We start from the raw sequence: 24,000 nt of genomic DNA on the forward strand, positions 1-24,000 counted from the left end.
ATTCAATTTTGAAAGTCCTAGGTCAAAGGTCAAGGTCAAACAAAAGGTCGTTTGTGTGTGAACTTCCTGGCCACAATTTTACTCAAAGGTCAAGGTCAAGGTCAAGCAAAAGGTCGTTTGTGTATGAATAACTTCCTGCCACAATTTTACTCATAGAGTAGTGAAACTTTCAGGGATTGATTGTTATGTTGAAACCTGGAAGTGATTGAATTTTGAAAGTCTTAGGACAAAGGTCAAGGTCAAGCAAAAGGTCGTTTGTGTGTGAACAACTACTCTAAGTAAAATACTGGTTACCTTAAGTAAATTCCTGGCTAATTTCAATAAACATGTTACTCCCAGTAACCTCTGGTGGCAAGATTTAGAAAAGTCAGAAAATGTATCTTTACAGCTAGTTATTTTGTCTAAAATACTGGCTACTTTAAGTAGAATACTGGTTACCCCAAGTAAAATACTGGCTAATTTCAATAAACTACATGTTACTCCCAGTAACCTCTGGTGGCAAGATTTAGAAAGATGTCAGAAAATGTACCTTTGCAACCTCTTAATGTACAGCCTGCTCGTTTTTAATTGCAAATCACTCTTAAACCCGGCAGGAAGATCGTGGGAACACAGAGGCAGAGAAGAAAGAAGACGAGGAGAAGAATGGGGAGGAGCCTGGAACAGAGGGCCTCACCAGGCCCCTCACTCTCGTGGTAAGCATCCTCATTACAACCCGGAAGTAGAGGCATCTCACTATCGTGGCAAACATCCCTTTTATAACCCGGAACTAGAGGATACTATCGGTAGGGGAGCCACAGATCATCATTTACTACCTCCTGAAGGAGATGATGCAGCTCCTCCCCCTCCTGGTCAAGGCAAGTCTCCTTCTCTCGCTGCAGAAGGCGAAGGAGGAGTGAGTCGAAGTGCAGTCTTTAGAGATGGTGCCTTGATATGTGAAGAACCTGGTTTATTTCCTCATCCCGAGGTATGTCTTGTGTTTTGCAATGTCGTTATTGATACCTTAATCATAAATATATGTTTAATATATATGTATATATATATATATATAAACACATACATATATATATATATATATATATATATATATATATATATATATATATATATATATATATATATATATATATATATTATCATCATCATCATCATCATCATCATCATCATCTCCTCCTATGCCTATTGACGCAAAGGGCCTCGGTTAGATTTCGACAGTCGTCTCTATCTTGAGCTTTTAATTCAATACTTCACCATTCATCATCTCCTACTTCACGCTTCATAGTGTTCAGCCATGTAGGTCTGGGTCTTCCTACTCTTCTAGTATATATATATATATATATATATATATATATATATATATATATATATATATATATATATATATATATATATATATATATATGTATGTATGTATGTATATATAGATATGTATACATACATATATATGCATACATATATATATATATATATATATATATATATATATATATATATATATATATATATATATATATGGTACAGGCGTGTGTGTGTGTGTGTGTGTGTGTGTGTGTGTGTGTATGACTCGTCAGCACAACGACTTCAGGTTGCTATAACTGTTGCTCTATTGATCAAAAAAAAATTTCTCTTGATGTTTCTTAATTTTGAGAAAACTTATTTTTATTTTTCTTATTGATTGCAATCGAAAATGAAGCAGAACACAGAACTTTTTTTAACATGGAAAATATATTCAAATATTTTTGCATGAAATTAACACAAAGAGATGTGCAAATCGATAACATTAAATTGTAAACAATTGCCAAAGTATATAGGCCTATGTCTATTTACTCATGCATGTACCATGATCTTCCACTGTCTTGGGTTAGAGTTCTCTTGCTTGAGGGTACACTCAGGCACAATATTCTATTTTATTTCTTTTCCTCGTGTTTTTGTAAAAGTTATTATAGTTTACATAGGAAATATTTTGTTGTTATTGTTCTTGAAATATTTTATTTCTCCTTGTTTCCTTTCCTCACTGGGCTATTTTCCCTGTTGAGGTCCCCTGGGCTTATAGCATCCTGCTTTTCCAACTAGGGTTAGCGCTTAGCAAGTAATAATAATAATAATAATAATAATAATAATAATAATAATAAGCTATTTTCCCTGTTGGAGCCCCTGTGCTTATAGTATCCTGCTTTTCCAACTATGGTTATAGCTTAGTAGGTAATAATAATAATAATAATAATAATAATAATAATAATAATAATAATAATAATAATAAATATATAAATAAATAAATTAATTAATTGATATGAGACAAATTGAAATTAAATTTTTAGATTATAAAAAAAGCCGAAAACAAGATCTTTCAAGTACGTGATCTGTACGAGTTCACACCGCTGTTGCTACCGGAGGTTCCATCCTTTTCAGAAATTGGATAAATGCGTTCAACGTACATTCTCGCAGGGAGCTGATGGCGTTACAAAAGAATTTTTATGGAGGATGTAAGCCTTGTAAGGGTTGACCTCGGGAAACCCAGAGTCCTAGACTTGCCTTGAGGAGAATCAGCACAGATTGCATCATTTCTGAAGATTGCACATCAGCTTCAGGGTGGTCATTCATCCTACTTTAGGAAGGACAGCCTTTTTTTTTTTTTTTTTTTTTTTTTTTTTTTTTTTTTTTTTTTTTTTTTTTTTTTCACGTTAAGAAGGACGCTAATTTGTCTTACTTTTTGGGTCTGTATATATATATATATATATATATATATATATATATATATATATATATATATATATATATATATATATATGTGTGTGTGTGTGTGTGTGTGTGTGTGTGTGTGTGTGTATATATATATATATATATATATATATATATATATATATATATATATATATATATATATTATACGACATTTTATGAGTCAACTTCAATAATCATGTTTAATTCAGGTTAAAAATTGGTGTTGGCAATAAAATTTTCCTCCATTTTGGAAATTTGGAAAATGGCCACCCTAGCTCCTAACTGTATTTTGCTGTAATATAATGTATATACCTTCTCCCCTTACTGATGGCTGTAATGCTTCTTAGACCTTAGAATTGTTTTTTTTTTTTATTCTTTTTTTTAATAATCTTTAAATCCAAAGAATGGCAGTACTAATTAAAAATAGTGAACTGTTACAGTTCTACTGACACGACTGGCAAAATCTAAGCGAGGCCCTTTGCGTCAATAGGCGTAGGAGATGATGATGATGATATTACTATTTTATAAAATGTGTGACTAGAAACCCGCTTCTAGGCGGTACAGTATTGCTTTTTCAACATCTGTCCAGCTTTTTTTTTTTGTTACCAAAATTTCCGTTTATTTTTTTTTCTTCGTTTTTTTTTTTTTGTTCAGTTATATCCAGCTTTGTTCAAGTCTGTCCCAATTTTTTGTGGTGCAAAAAGAAAACTGTCCCCATTTAAATGGAATAATACTGATATTTCGTTTAATTTTGCCATTTCACTAACTGGTAGCTTCTATCGTCTTCTCCGACTGCTACGATATACAATGAAGTGAATTAAATGAGTATTATAGACTGGAAAGTGTAGAAAGTGCACCCTTTTGCAGCTGATAATGTCGGCTGAATAAAGGCCAGAGGGAGTCACCGAAGATACGATGGAAGAAGTGGAATTGGAAAAAAGTGCGTGGAGTACTATGCGACAGGAAAATAGCGGTTAAGTTAAAAGGTAAAGTACACAGGACAGTTGTGAGACCGGCAATGTCATATGGAGCGGAGACGTGGGCAATAAAGAAGACAGAAGAGAAGAAGATGGATGTGGCAGAGATGAGAATGTTGAGATGGCTGTGTGGGGTGACAAAAAGAGACAAGATGCGGAATGAGGTAATTAGGGGTGAACCGGGGGTTAGAAAACTATCAGATAAGATCCAAGAAAGTAGACTGAGGTGGTATGGTCATGTCATGAGAAGAGATGAACATTATATTGGGAGGAGAGTGATGGAAATGGAGGTACGGGGAACGAGAAGGAGAAGGAGACCAAAGCGAAGGTGGGTGGACTGTATAAAGGATGACCTTCGATCAAAGGGATTAACCGGTGATGAGGTGTGGGACAGAGATAGATGGAGAAAGCTGACCGGAAACATCGACCCCACATAGTAGTGGGAAAAGATGTAGACAAAGAAGATTATACATACATATATATATATATATATATATATATATATATATATATATATATATATATATATATATATATATATATATATATATATATATATATATATGAAATGTCCCGCTTTTAAAGAAACAAAATTTGGTCACATTAAATAAACATGATGATGTGATTTTTAGTTTAAGATGAATAAACACCCTCTGTCCCTCTCTTCCAGAACTGTTCCTTGTTCATCTCCTGCGCCCATAAAAAGCCGTTCATCCTCTCCTGTGGCCCCGGGACATACTTCAACGAACACATCAGCAATTGTGATCACAAGTACAATGTGGACTGCCCCACTGACAGGGACATCTCCTCGGGTAGGGGCAAAGGACTCCTTTCCCCCGATCCTCCAACCATCCCGGTGCCACCCTCGGCGGAGTCTGAGAAATCCTATCTTGATTCCTTCTTCGGACGGGTAAGGATCTTAAAATTATCCTTTAGCTATTCTACATATTTTTCTTCCTCTTGTTTTTTTTTTTTTTTTTTTTTAATTTGTATAGTTTATATATGAAAGATATATTCTGATGTTATTGTTTTGAAATATTTTATTTTAATTGTTCATTATTCCCTGGTAGCTTATTTATTTCCTTCTTTCCTTTTCCTCACTGGGCTACTTTCCCTATTGAAGCTCTTGGGCTTATAACATCTTGCTTTTTCAACTAGAGTTTTAGCTTAGCAAATTACAAGATAGGCAATTGAATAATGCACATTTTGACACTACTGTAGTTTCATTCAAATTGGGTAAAATTGATCACGACTTAGCAAAAAAGAAATTTCTTACCTTTGGTGACCTTGACCTTGACCTTGACCTTTTGACCCAATCACTCCAAAAATCTAATCAAATTGTCCCATCATATTTCATGAAATTCGGTCAAATAGTTTTTGAGTCTAGTGCTTCTGTTTTACCTCTTCGTGGCCTTGGCCTTGACTTTTTGACCCACTCACTCCCAGAATCTAAACAAATTGTCCTTTCCTCATGGCCAATCATCCCACTAAATTTCATGAGATACGCCTATCAAACCATAACCTTCGCCGCAACGAAGTTAGCGAAGGTAATAAACTGCAAGAGAAGTAATGAACAATTAAAATAGATCACTTTCAGGATAGTAAAAACATTGAAATAAATCTTTCATACATAAACTATAAAATGAGATTTAAGTCAGACTATTCAACATAAAAAAAGAAACATTTGCTGCAAGTTTGAACTTATGAAGTTCCGTTTCAATTTTTTTTTCGTTTTGAGGGAGGTAGGGACGTGAGTGGTCCTTCAAAACCTTATAAAACTTTGCATTAATCATTATTGATATATTTGTATTTAATTCCATATAGGTTTCAAGTACGGCCTCTGGACTACTGGATTCTGTCGTTGATATTGCCAGGGATAAACTGAATCGTGTCAAAAATAAGGTAAGAATGAGATTATTGCTTGGTTTACAGGTTTAAAGGCCACTCATGAATGGCAGAGGCAAGAGACAGTGACGTTGCCCTATCAAACAGGACAGTGCTCTAGAGAATGACCATATACATATGATCAGCTCCCAAGCCCACTCTCAACCAAAGCTAGGTCCAAGGAGGGCCAGAAAAAATGGCTGCTGATGACTCAGCAGATAGACCTATAGGCTTCCCCCAAATACCTCATCCTGAGCTCACAAGGATGGTGAGGTTGCAGCGACCAGAGGAACTAACGACTTTAAGTGGGTCTCAAACCCCAGTCGGCCGTTCAACAGCCTGGGACGTTACCACATCGGCCATCACAACCCTGATCTAGCGTTATGTCCTGTTTTCAAGTCTTCTAAATCTTAAGTCCATAACTTTATAAAGCTGTATTTATATAAAAATTAATCTTTAGTCATTTCAAAGAACTTTCGTAGTGGTTTATTATTATTAGCATTATTACATTCAATCATTAATATTATCAATATTGGTATATCTAGTTGTTGTTATTGAGAAAAGAAAAATAGTTGTTTCACTTTTTTACTGATCGGTTTGACTTTGATTTTTATCATCACTATTGATGATGACGATGATGATAATATTAATAAATAACAAATCTTGCGTTATAAACTAACGTTGTTCACTATTGTTATTATATATAGAAGCAATGACTGTTATTCATTATTTCTAACGACTGTTCAGTACCTTTGCAGCCCCACCTGAATATAGTTTTTCGCTTGACGCAAAACAATTTTCTCCCGTTTCTTCTTCTTCTCCTTCCTTTTATTATCCACGTGCAAATCAATGAAAAACATTGTATTAAGGATTTTTTGTTCCATGATTTACCTGCAGGAACAATGATTGTTCATTTTTTTACTAACTTAACATATTTCTGAAGTGTTTCGCTTTGTATCACGATTATTTCTCTTCAAAAAAAAAAAAAAAAAAAAAGTAAAGCATGTGTTTTATAGTCTTTTATTGAGTTTTTTATTTTTTTCTTGTGGCAAACGTGCGTAATTTTACTACATCACATATACACACATACTGTATATATATATATATATATATATATATATATATATATATATATATATATATATATATATATATATATATATATATATAAACACATTATACACATATATATATATATTGAAATATATATTTTATATGTATATATATATATGTGTGTGTGTGTGAGAGAGAGAGAGAGAGAGTGTGTGTGTATGTGTGTGTGTTTTGCAGCCTAAATACACCACAATAAGTCATAAAATATGTGACTTATAATTTAAACTCGCCACCAGTTATATAGTGTCAATATTTTATCATATTTCAAAGGTTGACATTTATGTCAATAGAAATATGGTTGATATAAATAATATTATCATTATTTATGTTTTTATATTATTAATATTCTTATTTATGATGTACAGTTACTGTATTTCACATTAAGCAAAAACACAAGCTAATAACACTCTCAGGAAATGTATTTCCTATCACGTGATCAAAATGCAAGGTGATGAAAGATAAATATGCACGAAAGAGCATACGAAAAGATCAGTTGATAATAAGGAATAAAAGAAAAGAAAACAACACAAAAAACTTCAACGTGACTAACTTAACCTTCGACCTTTTGGCAAGAAATGAAAGACAGTTTTCCGGGAATACCAACGAAAATATTTTCCTAATAAAAAAACTATTGCTAGTATTTTTTCTTCTATTTTTTAAAAAAATACTAATTCCATATGATATATGTCAACTAAAACGAAACAAGTAGTTTCTTAGTGTTGTAAAGATATTATTGATAGATCTTTGATGTTTTTTTTTTTTTTATTAAATATCATTAATTCGGATATGAATTCAACATAAAACAAAGCAAGAAGAGTGTTGCCATCAAGAAGGCATTGATTATTTTTTCTAATGAGTGGATTAGGCTGAGAGAGAGAGAGAGAGAGAGAGAGAGAGAGAGAGAGAGAGAGAGAGAGAGAGAGAGAGAGAATGCTCTAGTCTAATCTATTTAATTCAAAATACTTTGCCTTCGTCTCTCGTGAAAGCCTGAGACTCTCTCTCTCTCTCTCTCTCTCTCTCTCTCTCTCTCTCTCTCTCTCTCTCTCTCTCTCTCTCTCTCTCTCTCTCTCTCTCTCTCCCGGTATATTTCCTTTATTAAAGAGTCTTTTATTTTCTTTATTTGTTTACATTTTATGCCCTTATTTCATATATCTATTTCTTTTTTATTTCAGCGCTGGCAAGACCAGTGGTATAAGAGTATATTTGAAACCTTTACCCAGTGATTATTCATACACAGTATATATATATATATATATATATATATATATATATATATATATATATATATATATATATATATATATATGTATATATATATATATATATATATATATAAATATATATATATACATATATATATATATATGTACATATATATGTATATATATATGTATATATATATATATATATATATATATATATATATATATATATATATATATATGTGTGTGTGTATATATATATATATATATATATATATATATATATATATATATATATATATATATATATATATATATAATCTACATACATATATTATACTGTATATGCACATACACACATATAGATATGTATACATATATATCTACACACACACACACACATATATATATATATATATATATATATATATATATATATATATATATATATATATAACATATATACTGTATATGCATACATACATAATACATATACGCTAATGAAAGGCCCTTCAAACATTTAAAACTTTTAAAATAGGTCCTCTTAAACCATCCTTCCATACACAGGTTGACTGGACCTACGAAAAAGCTAAAGACAAAGGCAAGAGATTATTGAAAAAGATAGGCGTGAAAAATTCGGAGACTTTGTGCTTGCAAGAAAATGGCGACTTCCCTTATCCAAAGGTCAGTAATTTTTTTTTATTTATTGTTATCAGATTTAATTTCCTAAATTTTGATCTAAGAACGGTATAGTGTCTATTTCAATATTCATTTTCTCCAATTCATATTTTTTCAGTAACTTTAAGAATCACGGAAAGCTTAGAAACCAATAAAATTAGTAAGAAAACAAGACAGAAATATATTTTACATTTATGATATAAATGATATATTAGGTTTACTGCTTCTATGATCAGTATTATTAATATCATTATTATTATTATTATTATTATTATTATTATTATTATTATTATTATTATTATTATTACTTGCTAAGCCACAACCCTAGTAGGAAAATCAGGATGCTATAAGCCTAGGGGCTCCAACAGGCAAAATAGCAAAATAATTATGTATTTCATATACTTTTTTTTTTCCTTAAAGGACTGTAAGAAGTTCGTGAGTTGTTGGAGGGGGAAGCCCCATCTGCGTCCTTGTGGGCCAGGAACATATTTCAACGCCCTGGAGGGTCACTGCGGCACCAAGGCGAAGTCTGTCTGTGCTAAGGGCACAGTAGTAGCTCCAGTCAGTAAGTAAAAAAAAAGATCAGTTGATAGAGCAGTGTCTATAAGAACAGAAGGTTTTGGCTCTTTCCAGTTGGTAGAGCAGCGTCTGCCAGTAAGTATAGAGCAGTTTTGAACTTTTACCAGTCAGCAGAATAGCTTCTACCAGTAGGTAGAGCACTTTTTAGCTCTTACCAGCAAAGTATGCCAGTAAGAAGAGCAGTATTGAGGTCTTGCCAGTTGATAGAGCAGAGTCTGCCAGTAAGTAGAGCAGGTTTGAGCTATTTCCAGTTGGTAGAACATCGTTTATTTAAAGTGGAATAGCTTTGAGCTACCGGTAGGTAGAGCAGTGTCTACCAGTAGAATAGCATCTACCATTAGAACAGCGTCTACCAGTAGAATAGCGTCTACCAGAAGAACGTCTACCAGTAGAGTAGTGTCTACAAGTAAGTAGACCAGAAAATTAGTAGAGCAGCGTCTACCAGTAGAGCAGGGTCTACCAGTAAGTAAAGCAGATAATTGGTAGATCAGCATATACCAGTAGACCAGCATCTACCTGTAGCAGTGTCTGCAAGTAGAGCAGAGTGTACCCGATAGTAAAGCAGATATTTGGTAGAGCAGCGTTTACCAGTAGAGCAGCTTCTACCAGTAAGTAAAGCGGATAATTGGTAGAGCAACGTCTACAAATAGAGCAGCGTCTAGGCATAAGTAGAGCAGTGTCTACAAGTAGAGCAGCGTTTACCTGTAAGTAAAGCAGATAATTGGTAGAGCAGCATCTACCAGTAGAACAGTGTCTACCAGTAGTGCAGCATCTACAATTAAAGTAGTGTCTACCAGTAAGTAAATCAGCTAATTGGTAGAGTAGCGTCTACCAGTAGAGCAGTGTCAAGACATAAGTAGAGCAGCGTCTACCAGTAAGTAAAACAGATAATTTGTTGAGCAGCGTCTACCAGTAGAGCAGGGTCTACAAGTGAGTAGAGCAGAAAATTGGCAGAGCAGCATCTACCAGTAAGTAAAGGAGATAATTGGAAGAGCAGCGTCTACGAGTAGAGCAGCATCTAGACATAAGTAGAGCATCGTCAACAAGTGAGTAGAGTAGATAATTGGTAGACCAACGTCTACCAGTAAGTAGAGCAGCTTTAAGCTACCATTTGGTAGAGTAGCTCCTAGACTGAAAGCTAAATATGATGTTTTAATTACGTCTAAAGAGACAAAGGCTACATTTAAGGCTATGGGGGCCTTTAAAGTTATTTCTATAGCTTATGATTTTTGTCCTTTTTCAGGACAACCCAGCGTTGTTGTTGTGGCCCCGCCATCTGGACAGAAAATCAGACTGAGAGGTGGCAGTGTGCCTTGGGCTGGCTATGTGCAGGTAAAATGTGAATTCGATTTCTTCGTGATAGTTTCAGAAAATACGATGAATATAGATACTTCTTATATTGCGTATGGTGCATTCGATTATTATTATTATTATTATTATTATTATTATTATTATTATTATTATTATTATTATTATTATAGCTGTTGTTAATATATCAAGTAAAAAATAAATGCAAATGGAATATTTAAATTTGAATAACAGATAAGTTTTATAAGATCAAATGTGAAGTCAATAGACCCTTTTAATCCATTTTTATCCAACAGGTTCATGTAGGTGGAAGATGGCGAATCGTTACTGACACACTATCGCAGTGGACTCAGTTTGATGCAGATGTCGTCTGTCGTAGCTTGGGCTATGAGAGGCAAGTATCGTTTTCAATTCTTTTTAATTACATCTATGTATATAGAACAAACAAAGCGGATAAATGGAAAAGAAAATATAACAGTAATTGAAAGAATAATTTCTTGAATGATTTACATTGCATTAAGGATGAGTGGTGGTTTGGGGAGCCTATAGGTCTATCTGCTGAGTCATCAGCAGTCATTGCCTGGCTCTCCTTAGTCCTATCTTGGGTGGAGAGGGGGATTGGGCGTTGATCACATGTAGTATGGTCAATCTCTAGGGCATTGTCCTGCTTGATAGGGCAATGTCAGTGTCCCTTGCCTCTACCATTCATGAGTGGCTTTTAAAGCTTTAATAAAGAGAGAGGTTTTTCATACCAATGGGCTAATTCTATTGCATATTAAAGGTTTAAGGGTTTTAAAGGCCACTCATGAATGGCACAGGCAAAGGACAGTGACATTGCCCCATCGAGCAGGACAATACCCTAGAGACTGAACATATGTACTTATGATCAGCGCCCAAGCCCCTCCCCATCCAAGCTAGGACCAAGGAGGGCCAGGCAATGGCTGCTGAGGACTCGGCAGATAGACCTATAAGCTCCCTAAAACCCCCTCATCCTTAGCTCACAAGGTTGGTGAGGTTGTGGCAACCAAAGAAACTAACGAGTTTGAGCGGGACTCGAACCTCAGTCTGGCATTCACCAGTTAGGGACGTTACCAAATTTGTTGTGACTCTGGGCAGAATATAGACAGCTGAGATTCTATTGCTCGAAACGATTGGTAACGGGTTTAACGTCATTTTTGGAACACTTAGTTAAAGTTACCGGTTAATTTCATTTTTCGGATAAAGAAAATAAAACTTTTGAAAATATAAATAAGTCAGTAGAGAGTTAAACGTCAAAAAGGGAAACGTAGAATTGAAGGATAGAGAACACATTTTAAATACATTTTCTTATTACCAGAAACGTTGACCGTAAGACAAAAACATCCAGCCTCTGTACCATGGTGTTCCACTGTCTTGGGTTAGAGTTCTCTTGCTTGAGGGTACATTCAGGCACACAATTCTGTCATTTTTCTCCTCCCCTAGTTTTGTTAAAATTTTTATAGTTTATATAGGAAATATCTATTTTATTATTGTTACTGTTCTTAAAATATTTCCTTTTTCCTTGTTTCCTTTCCCCACTGGGCTATTTTCCCGATTGGGGCTCCTGGGCTTATAGCATCCTGCTTTTCCAACTATGGTTGTAGCTTAGATAATAATAATAATAATAATAATAATAATAATAATAATAATAAAATGTATACTACCACATGATAGAAACCTCTAGAGTTAGTCTTTACTTATATCAAATGTCTACTACGACATGATAAAAACTTAAAAATCTAGTCTTTTCTTATATAACAGGAATGATAAACTTAAAAATAGACATTCTGTGACCTAGAATATTACATTCATTCTTCTTCCTGTTTTGCTTCGTAGGGGAGCGGACTCAAAATCCCAGGGTCGAACATTTGGACTTATATCTAAACTCGAGGCTGAGTATAAGGTTGTTGAGTGTCATGGACACGAGGAAAACATACAGCAGTGTCGTTTGGAAACGGGAACTCAGGAAGATGTGGACAAAACGGTCGTTGGTGAGTCGAAGGATGTATTTCAAGAATTTGTAATTGACACGAATGTTATATTTGTTTCTGACTCTTGAAATATAATGATTTTATGTTGAACAGGTTGACATAAATCTCTTTTTTAATAGTTTATTTATGAAAGATCTGATTTGATGTTGCTAAAATGTGGGTAAATATATAATACTTTAATTTCTAGACAAACACACGAACCATATATTTTTTCCCTACTCGTTATCTTATGTTCTATGCATTTCTGACCTTGATTATTGGGGCAAACCACCCGTTCATGAGTTTTTGGACCCTCTCATATAAAGACAATCATGGGGGACACCAGTGGGAAACTTGATTTTTTTAGGGGTTGGGAAATGTTATAAACGAATGATTTACAGCAATAATAATGGTCATAAATGCAAGATAAGCATAAAATAACCAATTGGAAAAATATATGGTTCATGTAAGTGGCTGTAAACAGGCCAAACATGATTATTTAACACTTTTGAGATTTGTAAAAGGGTACAAGAACCTAACAAACCCATTTTACCTAACCTAGTAGTTCCCAGGTCACAGCCCCTAGCCAGGGGGCAAGCCCCCAGTACCCCTCTTCCCAGATCACAACCCCTAGGTGGGGGAAAGTCCCCGGACCCCCCTTCCCAGGTCACAACCGCTAGTCGGAGCACCCTTCCCAGGTCACAACCGCTAGTCGGAGCACCCTTCCCAGGTCACAACCGCTAGTCGGACCCCCCTTCCCAGGTCACAACCGCTAGTCGGAGCACCCTTCCCAGGTCACACACTAAAAGTAAATCACAAATAAATCCGTACATTATGATAAAGTAAATCACAAATAATTCCTTACCTTATGATTGACACCAACGTCTTTTATTTATTTGTCTTGTTAATCTTTACAGAAGCTTTGCAGTAGAAAAATGTATTGATCTTCCTAAAAAATCAAGTCAGAATCGGACCTTTGAGGCATTATTTCACTGTTATTTTTTAATTTCACATGAGTAACAATACCTATACACTGAACGGAGAGCATCTCCATCATAATCAATTGCCAACATGAATGAAATCACACTAAATTTCGAAATAGATTGATGTACTTCACTCAATTTCCCTCCTGGGAACGTCTTTACGTGATGGTGGTTAAGTTGAAACTAAAGGGGAAGTTGGGAAAAATATGGCTGTTGTAGAACAACATCCGGGAACCTTTGAAGAAGTACTTGTAAGCTGTTACTTGGTTTAAAAAAAAAAAAACACACCTGATAAATACGTCATTGTAAATGTACAGAAACCAAGCATGCGCAGTAAGTCCCCTTCAGTCTCTCAGACGTAAACAATGGACTTGGAGTGAAAAACTTATTTCATATTTTAATCGACCGATATATAAGTTATTATGCCCTTGCCCCTATTAAACATATAGAGAAAAATACCAAACTAGCCAGCACTCGTCCATTTCTTATAGCGAATTCCAGTTTCGCTAGTAATTAAAGTATCGTATATTTACCAAAATGAGTTATTTTAATTGTTCATTATTTCTGTTCTAGTTTATTTATTTCCTTATTTCATTTCCTCACTGGGCTATTTTTCCCTGTTGGAGTCCTTGCGTTTATTGCATTCTGCTTTCCTAACTAGGGGTGTATATATATATATATATTATATATATATATATATATATATATATATATATATATATATACATACAGTGTATATATATATATATATATATATATATATATATATATATATATATATATATATATATATATATATATATATCAAATATGCATATTTGTATATACAATTAATATATGTATATATATATATATATATATATATATATATATATATATATATATATATATATATATATATATACATATATATATATATATATATATATATATATATATATATATATATATATATATATATATATATATATATATATATATATACATAGGCCTATATGTACGCCTCACCCCACTATCTTTGCCAATCCTCAGGAGTGCGATGCCGTATGAACTGGGTATCCGAATGCGGTTTCGGGGGCGTCAACTGGGGTACGAAGTGTTACCACTACACCCGCGCCCGCACGCTTCTCACCCACGCCCAAGCCAGAGATATCTGTTCCCAGAATGGCGCCAGACTTCTTTCCATACATTCTCAGGTAAGATGGCTCCGTTCTTTTCGTGGATGAGAGTTTTCAGTTGGAATGATACATTTTTTTTTTAATGTATACCTGTTTATTTGTTTATGCTTCTGTGTTCTTAATAGATGTCAAACTAGGTTCGTAAATTGAGGATTTGTTTAATATGTTTGAATATCTATTTTGGGATTATGTAAATTTTGGTTTTTATGTTCATGTACTTGTTCATACAGTTGTTTTTTCTTGTTTATCTATATATGATTGTATAAACACACACATGCATACATACACATATACATACATACATACATACATACATATATATATATATATATATATATATATATATATATATATATATATATATATATATATATATATATATACAGTATATATATAGGCCTATATATATGTATATATAGAGCCCTATATATATATATATATATATATATATATATATATATATATATATATATATATATATATATATATATATATATATATATATATATATATGCATAAATATATGGATGGCCACCTTCCATTAAAAATCCATTTTGCATATGCATACCTAAGTCATATGTTATGTACCTGGAGGTAATCAACTGTGTTGGGACACAATGAGGCTGTAAATAGCCTTAGGTTAATGCTACCTCATCCAAAAAGAGTAGCAGATGACCATAAGCCTAACACATTCTTACGGAGGCATTCCCTCTTAAAGTTTAAAAGCCGCTCATGAATGGCTGAGGCAAGGGACACTGCCCTAGAGGCAGGACAATGCCCTATATTTAGAATGACCATCTATCCATGTGGTCTGCTCCCAAGGTAGGACTTGGGAGAGTTAGGCAATGGCTGCTGATAACTCAGCAGGTAGACTATGGTCTCCCCCAAACCCCACATCCTTACCTCACAAGGATGGTGAGGTTGCAGACACTACAAGAAACCATCGAGTTTGAGCAGGACTCGAACTTAAGTCTAGCAATCGCCAGACAGCGACGTTTCCAAATGGCCATAACAATTTTAAAAGGAAAGGACTTATGATGGGCTACCAATAATGCATAAAGTTCATTTACGGTTTAGTCTTTAGTCATTAAACTGGACTTCTTATAATTTTCGACATCTTTTTTTCAGGCTGAGAACGACTTTGTGTCGGAGCTACTTACCGCTGCAGCAGGAGACACCGAACCGGGATTCCATACCGGCGGGCTAAGAATGGAGGTGTTTGGGGACGTGCTTTGGAGGTGGCAAAACTCAACGTTTGGAACGCCTCGTCTGCCTTTTTCTAACTGGTGGCCTGGTGAGTGTTTCAAAAGGTAGAAGGTTGACGATAAAGAGATGCCTGGTGAGTGTTTTAAAAGGTAAAAGGTTGACGATAGAGATGTCTGGTGGGTATTCTAAAAGGTAGAAAGTTGACGATAAAGAGATGCCTGGCGAGTGTTTAAAAAGGTAGAAGGTTGACGATAAAGAGATGCCTGGTGAGTGTTTTAAAAGGGAGAAGGTTGACGATAAAGAGATGCCTGGTGAGTGCTTGAAAAGGTAGAAGGTTGACAATAAAGAGATGCCTGGAGAGTGTTTTAAAAGGTAGAAGGTTGACGATAAAGAGATGCCTGGTGAGTGCTTGAAAAGATAGAAGGTTGACGATAAAGAGATGCCTGGTGAGTGTTCTAAAAGGTAGAAGGTTAACGATAAAGAAATGCCTGGTGAGTGTTCTAAAAGGTAGAAGGTTGACGATAAAGAGATGCCTGGTGAGTGCTTGAAAAGATAGAAGGTTGACGATAAAGAGATGCCTGGTGAGTGTTCTAAAAGGTAGAAGGTTAACGATAAAGAGATGCCTGGTGAGTGTTCTAAAAGGTAGAAGGTTGACGATAAAGAGATGCCTTGTGAGTGTCCTAAAAGTTAGAAGGTTGATGAAAAAGAGATGCCTGGTGAGCGTTCTAAAAGGTAGAAGGTTGACGATAAAGAGATGCCTGGTTAGTGTTCTAAAAGGTAGAAGGTTGCCGATAAAGAGATGCCTGGTGAGTGTTCAGAAAGGTAAAAGGTTGACGATAAAGAGATGCCTGGTGAGTGTTCTAAAAGGTAGAAGGTTGACGATAAAGAGATGCCTGGTGAGTGTTCTAAAAGGTAGAAGGTTGACGATAAAGAGATAGAAGGTTGACGATAAAGAGATGCCTGGTGAGTGTTCTAAAAGGTAGAAGGTTGACGATAAAGAGATGCCTGGTGAGTGTTCTAAATGGTAGAAGGTTGACAATAAAGAGATGCCTTAGGCTAGTTATCATTTTCCGTTTGATATTTATGAAATACGACAGGTAGGTACACTGTGGTTTTACGGGACATTTTACTGAGTTGTTACTGGCTTATTTTAAAGGTCATATGGATATCTCCGTAGATGAAATGATTCATAACATAAATAATAATCCTATAGAACTTATCAATCACTTTTCAATCTGTACAATGATCTTCCACAGTATTGGGTTAGAGTTCTTTTGCTTGAGGATACACTCGGACAGACTATTCTATCTAATTTCTCTTCCTCCTGTTTTTCATGTTTTTATAGTTTACATAGGAAATATTTTCTTAATGTTGTTACTGTTCTTAAAATATTTGATTTTCTTTGTTTCCTTTCCTCACTGGTCTATTTTCTCTGTTGGGGCGCCTAGGCTTATAGCATCCTGTTTTTTTTTTTTTTTCAAATAATGTTGTGGATTAGAAAGTAATAAAAATAATAATAATAACAATAATAACATGTCCCGTAAGAACGCAAGTACCTTTCGATTCCAAGAATTTTCTTAAAAAAAAAAAAAAAAAAAAAATGTAAAACCAGAGGTGGCTTTTTTTTAATATTGGTCCTGCACTGGGATGAAAAAAAATATAGATTTAAAAACAGTTTTCGGAATCATTCGCAAAATTATAAGTGAAATGCCTTAATTGGTACAAGACAATTTGAGGTATTTTCATTAAAGATTTCAAATTTCATTGATTTCTTGAGAAATGGCCTTGAAATGTGTGAGTGTGTGTGTGCATGTGTGTGTGTGTTAGAGACAAAGAGATCATAGAAATATGCTTTTGTTTTCATATTACTTTGTAGCACAATTCATAATTCAATTTTCCTTAACATTCAACGTAGGTTGAAAGTGGAAAAAAGAAATTTCGTTCTTAAAGAAATATGATATAAAAAAATGAAACTTGTAATCAAGTTTGGAACAATATGTGAAAAACTTACGCAAAATAATTTTCATTTCAATTAGGAAATTTAATTTCACAAATTACCTTGAAGACCAGAGACTCAGTACTAATGACTTTCTAATTTTAATTAACGTAACAGTTTCAATTGCTATAATTTTTAGCGCTTTTTTCAATTCTAAAAAGTTGAACAAAACTATATCTTCTATAATATAGTTTCTCTTATAATTTTTAGAATTTTTTTGACAATAGATTACATTTTTTTTATTTTGACGTATTTTAAAACATTGGAAAGCCATTAAATATATCTATAGTTTTCTTGTGTAATACTATTCAAATAAATATATACACATGCTGAAAATTATTATTATTATTATTATTATTATTATTATTATTATTATTATTATTATTATTATTGTAAGGAAAATATTGATAATGACAAAATACTATTAATATTATTACTATAGTTATAAAGATTATTATTATTATTATTATTATTATTATCATTATTATTATTATTATTGTTATACATGACTTTTCAATGCCACTAATGCTTTAAACCAATATACTCCCGAAGGCTGGAATTCGAGCACACCTGGGGAGTCCCGTCGCCCTGGGCGTCCTTCGCTTCCCAAGGGCTTGGTAGAAGGGCAGGAGTCAGCCACTCACTGCATAGTCCTGCGGGATAATTTTCCTGTTACGGCGACTGGAGCGTCCAGAACGAAGAAGGCCTCTGCTGATTACTTTTTCATGGAGGTTACGTGAAATGTTCTTTTTTGTTTTGTGTATATATATATATATATAATATATATATATATATATATATATATATATATATATATATATATATATATATATATATACATATATATATATATACATATATATATATATATGTATATATATATATATATATATATATATATATATATATATATATATATATATATATATGTGTGTGTGTGTGTGTGTGTGTGTGTATATATATATATATATATATATATATATATATATATATATATATATATATATATATATATATATATTTGTGTATATATAAATATATATATATATATATATATATATATATATATATATATGTATATATATATATATATATATATATATATATATATATATATATATATAAACACATACATATAATTTATATTATCCTGTTCTTTTCCAGCTAATTGAATAATTCAATCTGTTATAGGTTCCTTGTCGATATTCATTTATTTGTTATTTTAATTTGTCATCCATAATCATTGTCATTCTGTTCTTCTTCAAGTTTGTTCTTATTTTCTTTTATAATTTATATTATTCTGTCATTTTCCATCAAATTCAGTTATTCACTTATTCATATGTGATAATTTCATTGTTGATATTTATCATTTGTATTGTGAAATGTTCTACTGTTTATACTATTCTGTTCTTTGCCATCCAATTTAATTGAATTATTAAATTATTAAATTATTAAATTATTAAATTATTAAATTATTGAATTATTTAATTATCAAATTATTAAATTATTGAATATTTTAATTATTAAATTATTAAATTATTAAATTATTAAATTATTAAATTATTAAATTATTAAATTATTAAATTATTAAATTATTAAATTATTAAATTATTAGATAGATAAATTATCAAATTATCAAATTATTAAATTATTAAATTATTAGATAAGTAAATTATTAAATTATTAAATTATTAAATTATTAAATTATTAAATTATTAAATTATTAAATTATTAAATTATTAAATTATTAAATTATCAAATTATCTTATTTTTTTTACCGTAAATATTCTATCATTAATATTATTCTATCAAATCTTCATTGATTTTCGTAAATTATTTGCTTCTATAATTTATATCATTCTGTTCTTATCCATCAAATCTAATCATTTAATTAATTATCTGTTATAGTTTCGTTGTTGATATTTATCGTTTATTCATTATCTTCCTTTTTTACTGTAAAATGTTTTATTATTTATTTCTTAATTTCCATTTAATTTAATGATTCACTTATTTATCTGTGATAGTTTTATCATTAAAATTTATTTTTCATTTATTTAATTTTTTCTCTCTCCTATACTTCTTCATGCTCCATCTAGTTCTACATTTGTGCATTCACTTCTTTGTAAGCTTATACAGACTTCATTTATTCATTATTTTCATTTTTCTCTTCTGCACTTCTTCATGCTCCATTCATTTCTACATTTGTACCTCTGTTCTTTGTAAGCTTATATAGACATCATTTACTCCTTATTTTCATGTTGTTCTTCTGTACTTCTTCATGTTCTATTCCTTTCTACATTTGTTCATTCACTTCTTTGCAAGCTTATATAAACATCATTTACTCCTTATTTTCGCGTTTTACTTCTGCACTTCTTCATTCTCCATCTATTTCTACATATTTTTATTCACTTCGTTGTAAGCTAATACAACTCTCATTGACTGTGAGTATACATGCACTAAAATGACTTCCATTTCAGTTGACAGACTGTTCAGAAAGGCTTCACTTCGTCTGTGAAACTGACAAGCGAGATATAGGTAAGGTCGGGTTTTCTCCGCCTGGTTAAATACGTTGTTTTTATTCATGCAGAAAGACTAAGGGAGAGAGAGAGAGAGAGAGAGAGAGAGAGAGAGAGAGAGAGAGAGGAGAGAGAGAGAGAGAGAGGAGAGAGAGAGAGAGAGTAATCTAATGAAGAGTGTAGAAAATCACGAAAGTTATCTTAGTCTAGTTTACCCAGAGAGAGAGAGAGAGAGAGAGAGAGAGAGAGAGAGAGAGAGAGAGAGAGAGAGAGAGAGAGAGAGAGAGAGAGAGAGTAATCTCATGAAGAGTGTAGAGAATCACGAAAGTTATCTTAGTCTAGTTTACCCAGAGAGAGAGAGAGAGAGAGAGAGAGAGAGAGAGAGAGAGAGAGAGAGGAGAGAGAGAGAGAGAGAGAGATTAATCTAATAAAGAGCATAGAGAATAAATAACACGAAAGACATCTTAGTCTAGTTTATCTTGAGAGAGAGAGAGAGAGAGAGAGAGAGAGAGAGAGAGAGAGAGAGAGAGAGAGAGTAATCTAATAAAGAGTGTAGAGAATAATTGACACGAAATTCATCTTAGTCTAGTTAGTCTAGTTTATCCAGAGGAGAGAGAGAGAGAGAGAGAGAGAGAGAGAGAGAGAGAGAGAGAGAGAGAGAGAGAGAGAGAGAGAGAGAGTAATCAAATAATCTAACATAGAAGAATATAGAGAATAAATACCACGAAATTTTGTCCTAGTTTAGTTCAATGTACAATTTTAACTACTTTAATATCCTCACCTTGGTCAAGAACTTAATCTAAGAAAAAAGAATAATGTTTTCATCATTATTGACCAAAGTTAAGTAACCTTTGGAAATAATATGATATAAAAATTTTGGAAAACTGATCAAGGATTTCTTATCAAATTGTGAATTATCTTCATACAAGTAATGAGAAGATTGTGACATGAAAACTTTTTTAGGATGATTTGATCTAGGAAAGGAATAGAGATAATGAGGTGAATTTCTATTATTATTATTATTATTATTATTATTATTATTATTATTATTATTATTATTATTGTTGTTGTTGTTATTGTTATAATAATAATAATAATAATAATAATAATAATAATAATAATAATAATAATAATAATAATAATAATAATAATAATAATTCTATTATTATTATTATTATTATTATTATTATTATTATTATTATTATTATTATTATTAGTGTCATTGTTGTTGTTGCTGTTGTTGTTGTTGTTGTTGTTGTTGGTACCTTACTCATAAATATTTCTCTTTCCTCCAATTGCTTAGTTTACCATTGACATACTTTTAGAATGCCTCACTTTCTTAATTGGTTTATCGATTTTTTTTTCTTTTGTAATTAACTTTCTAAAACACGACGTTTTTAATATTTAAGCAACTGAAAATGACCTATTCTTAAGAAAGGATACTTTTAGCTAAACAAATTTTGGTTATACTGCTAGAAAAAAAAAAACTTATTAAAATGGCTAGAAACAAGACCAATAATACTATCATTATTATCATCTCCTTCAACGCTTATTGACGCAAAGGGCCTCTGTTAGATTTCGCCAGTCGTCTCTATCTTGAGCTTTAATTCAATACTTCTCATTTCATCATCTCCTACTTCGTGCTTCATAGTCCTCAGCCATGCAGGCCTGGGTCTTTCAACTCTTCTAGTGCCTTGTGGAGCCCAGCTGAACGTTTGGTGAACTAATCTCTCTTGGGAATAGCGAAGAGCATGCCCAAAACCTCTCAATCTAGCCCTCATCATGATCTCATCCGCATGTGGCACTCGAGTAATCTGTATTGTAGTTTCATTTCTAATCCTGTCCTGCTATTGAACTTCCAATATCCTTCTGAGGGCTTTGTTCTCAAATGTACTAAATCTATTAGAAATTGTTTTATTGTCATAGTATGACTCATGTCCATACAGTAACACCGATCTCACTAAACAATTTCTCTCTTTTTTTTTAGTTTAACCAACATTTACCTGCTTCTTAACAAACTATTTCTAAACCTTTTTCTTTTAATTCAACCAACATTTTCCTCAAATGCCTGCTTTCTAACAAACAAATCCTCCCTAACTCTTTCTGTTTAACTCGCCTTAAGGCTGCATCGAAGGGCGTGGCGAGTCCTACCGGGGAGAAGCCAGCATCACCGCCGAAGGAGAGGTCTGCGCCCCCTGGTCCCAACCTCGCGTTCAAGAGAAGCTGGGTCATCTCTCTAGTCTGCAAAATCCTCTCGTTGCAAATTACTGTGCCAATTCAGATGGAGACGACCTTCCTTGGTGTTATACTAACAAGGGAACCGTGGGCTTTTGCGATATTCCAAGGTGAGTGGGAATATGGTATTGTGGTATTCTGAGGTGAGTGGGAATATGGGATTGTGGTATTCCGAGGCGAGTGGGAATATGGGATTATGATATTCCGAGGTGAGTGGGAATATGGGATTGTGATTTTCTGAGGTGAGTGGGATTATGATATTCTAAGGTGAGTGGGAATATGGGATTGTGATATTCTGAGGTGAGCGGGAATACGGGATTATGATATTCCGAGGTGAGTGGGAAAAAGCGATTATGATATTCTGAAGTGAGTGGGAATGTGATATTCCAAGGTGAGTGGGAATATAGGATTGTGATATTCCAAAGCGAGTGGGAATATGAGATTGTGATATTCCAAAGCGAGTGGGAATATGGGATTGTGATATTCCAAAGCGAGTGGGAATATGAGATTGTGATATTCCAAAGCGAGTGGGAATATGGGATTATGATATTCCAAGGTGAGTGGGAATATAGGATTGTGATATTCTGAAGAGAGTGGGAATATGGGATTATGATATTCCGAGGGGAGTGGGAATATGGGAATGTGATATTCCAAGGTGAGTGGGATTTGTGTGTGTGTGTTTGTTACTACACGCAATTTTCATTCACAAATCAGCAGTTAAAGGATAAAATTACTGAGACATAACCCCAGAAAATAATGTAAATTTGAAAAAAGAATTATATTGATATATTTATTAAGTCAGTAACATTATTTCTTCAAGACATTTATCATATTGTATATCATATTTTATCATATAATATATATTATTAAACTATACAATATAACATAGCTATTACTTACTGCATTCTGTAGACGCCACTATAGTCCATTTCTTTTAGCGATGCAGATTTGCAGCGACTCGCAGCGGTGCCCTTTTAGCTCGGAAAAGTTTCCTGATCGCTGATTGGTTGGACAAGATATTTCTAACCAATCAGCGATCAGGAAACTTTTCCGAGCTAAAAGGGCACCGCCGCGAGTCGGTGCAAATATGCACCGCTAAAAGAAATGGACTAAAGTAAGTCATATATAAAAATCCCTCCTGAAGTTACTCCCTCATAAACCTTCATACTGGCCACGCCCTTCTGCCATTACAGATGTCCTTCGCGTCGGGAGGACCGTGACGTCCCTACGATAGTCGAGGAGGAGAGCAGTTCCTGCGGGGCTGATAAATTTTCCTGCGCAGGAGGAGGATGTATTCATCACGAATGGCAGTGTGACGGACAGCCGGTATGTGCGAGGCTCATTACTTCAGTAATAATAATAATAATAATAATAATAATAATAATAATAATAATAATAATAATAATAATAATAATAATAATAATAATAGCGATGAGGTT

At 33.2% G+C, this 24,000-nt stretch overlaps 1 protein-coding gene across 1 annotated transcript in view; it reads left to right on the top strand.

Annotated features, from left to right (window-relative positions):
- The window catches only part of LOC137618244 (uncharacterized), a 49,578-nt gene that overhangs the window by 2,592 nt on the left and 22,986 nt on the right, over positions 1-24,000 (top strand). The window contains exons 3-16 of the mRNA XM_068348393.1: positions 594-964; positions 4,366-4,605; positions 5,520-5,597; positions 8,462-8,578; positions 8,993-9,137; positions 10,395-10,483; positions 10,756-10,853; positions 12,314-12,468; positions 14,463-14,626; positions 15,737-15,902; positions 18,363-18,541; positions 20,288-20,345; positions 22,449-22,671; positions 23,755-23,887. Of these exons, the coding sequence (XP_068204494.1) occupies positions 594-964; positions 4,366-4,605; positions 5,520-5,597; positions 8,462-8,578; positions 8,993-9,137; positions 10,395-10,483; positions 10,756-10,853; positions 12,314-12,468; positions 14,463-14,626; positions 15,737-15,902; positions 18,363-18,541; positions 20,288-20,345; positions 22,449-22,671; positions 23,755-23,887 (2,216 nt within the window). The remainder of the gene's footprint in view (positions 1-593; positions 965-4,365; positions 4,606-5,519; positions 5,598-8,461; positions 8,579-8,992; positions 9,138-10,394; positions 10,484-10,755; positions 10,854-12,313; positions 12,469-14,462; positions 14,627-15,736; positions 15,903-18,362; positions 18,542-20,287; positions 20,346-22,448; positions 22,672-23,754; positions 23,888-24,000) is intronic.

Source organism: Palaemon carinicauda, chromosome 24 (assembly GCF_036898095.1).
Source record: "Palaemon carinicauda isolate YSFRI2023 chromosome 24, ASM3689809v2, whole genome shotgun sequence".
NCBI lineage: Eukaryota > Metazoa > Arthropoda > Malacostraca > Decapoda > Palaemonidae > Palaemon > Palaemon carinicauda.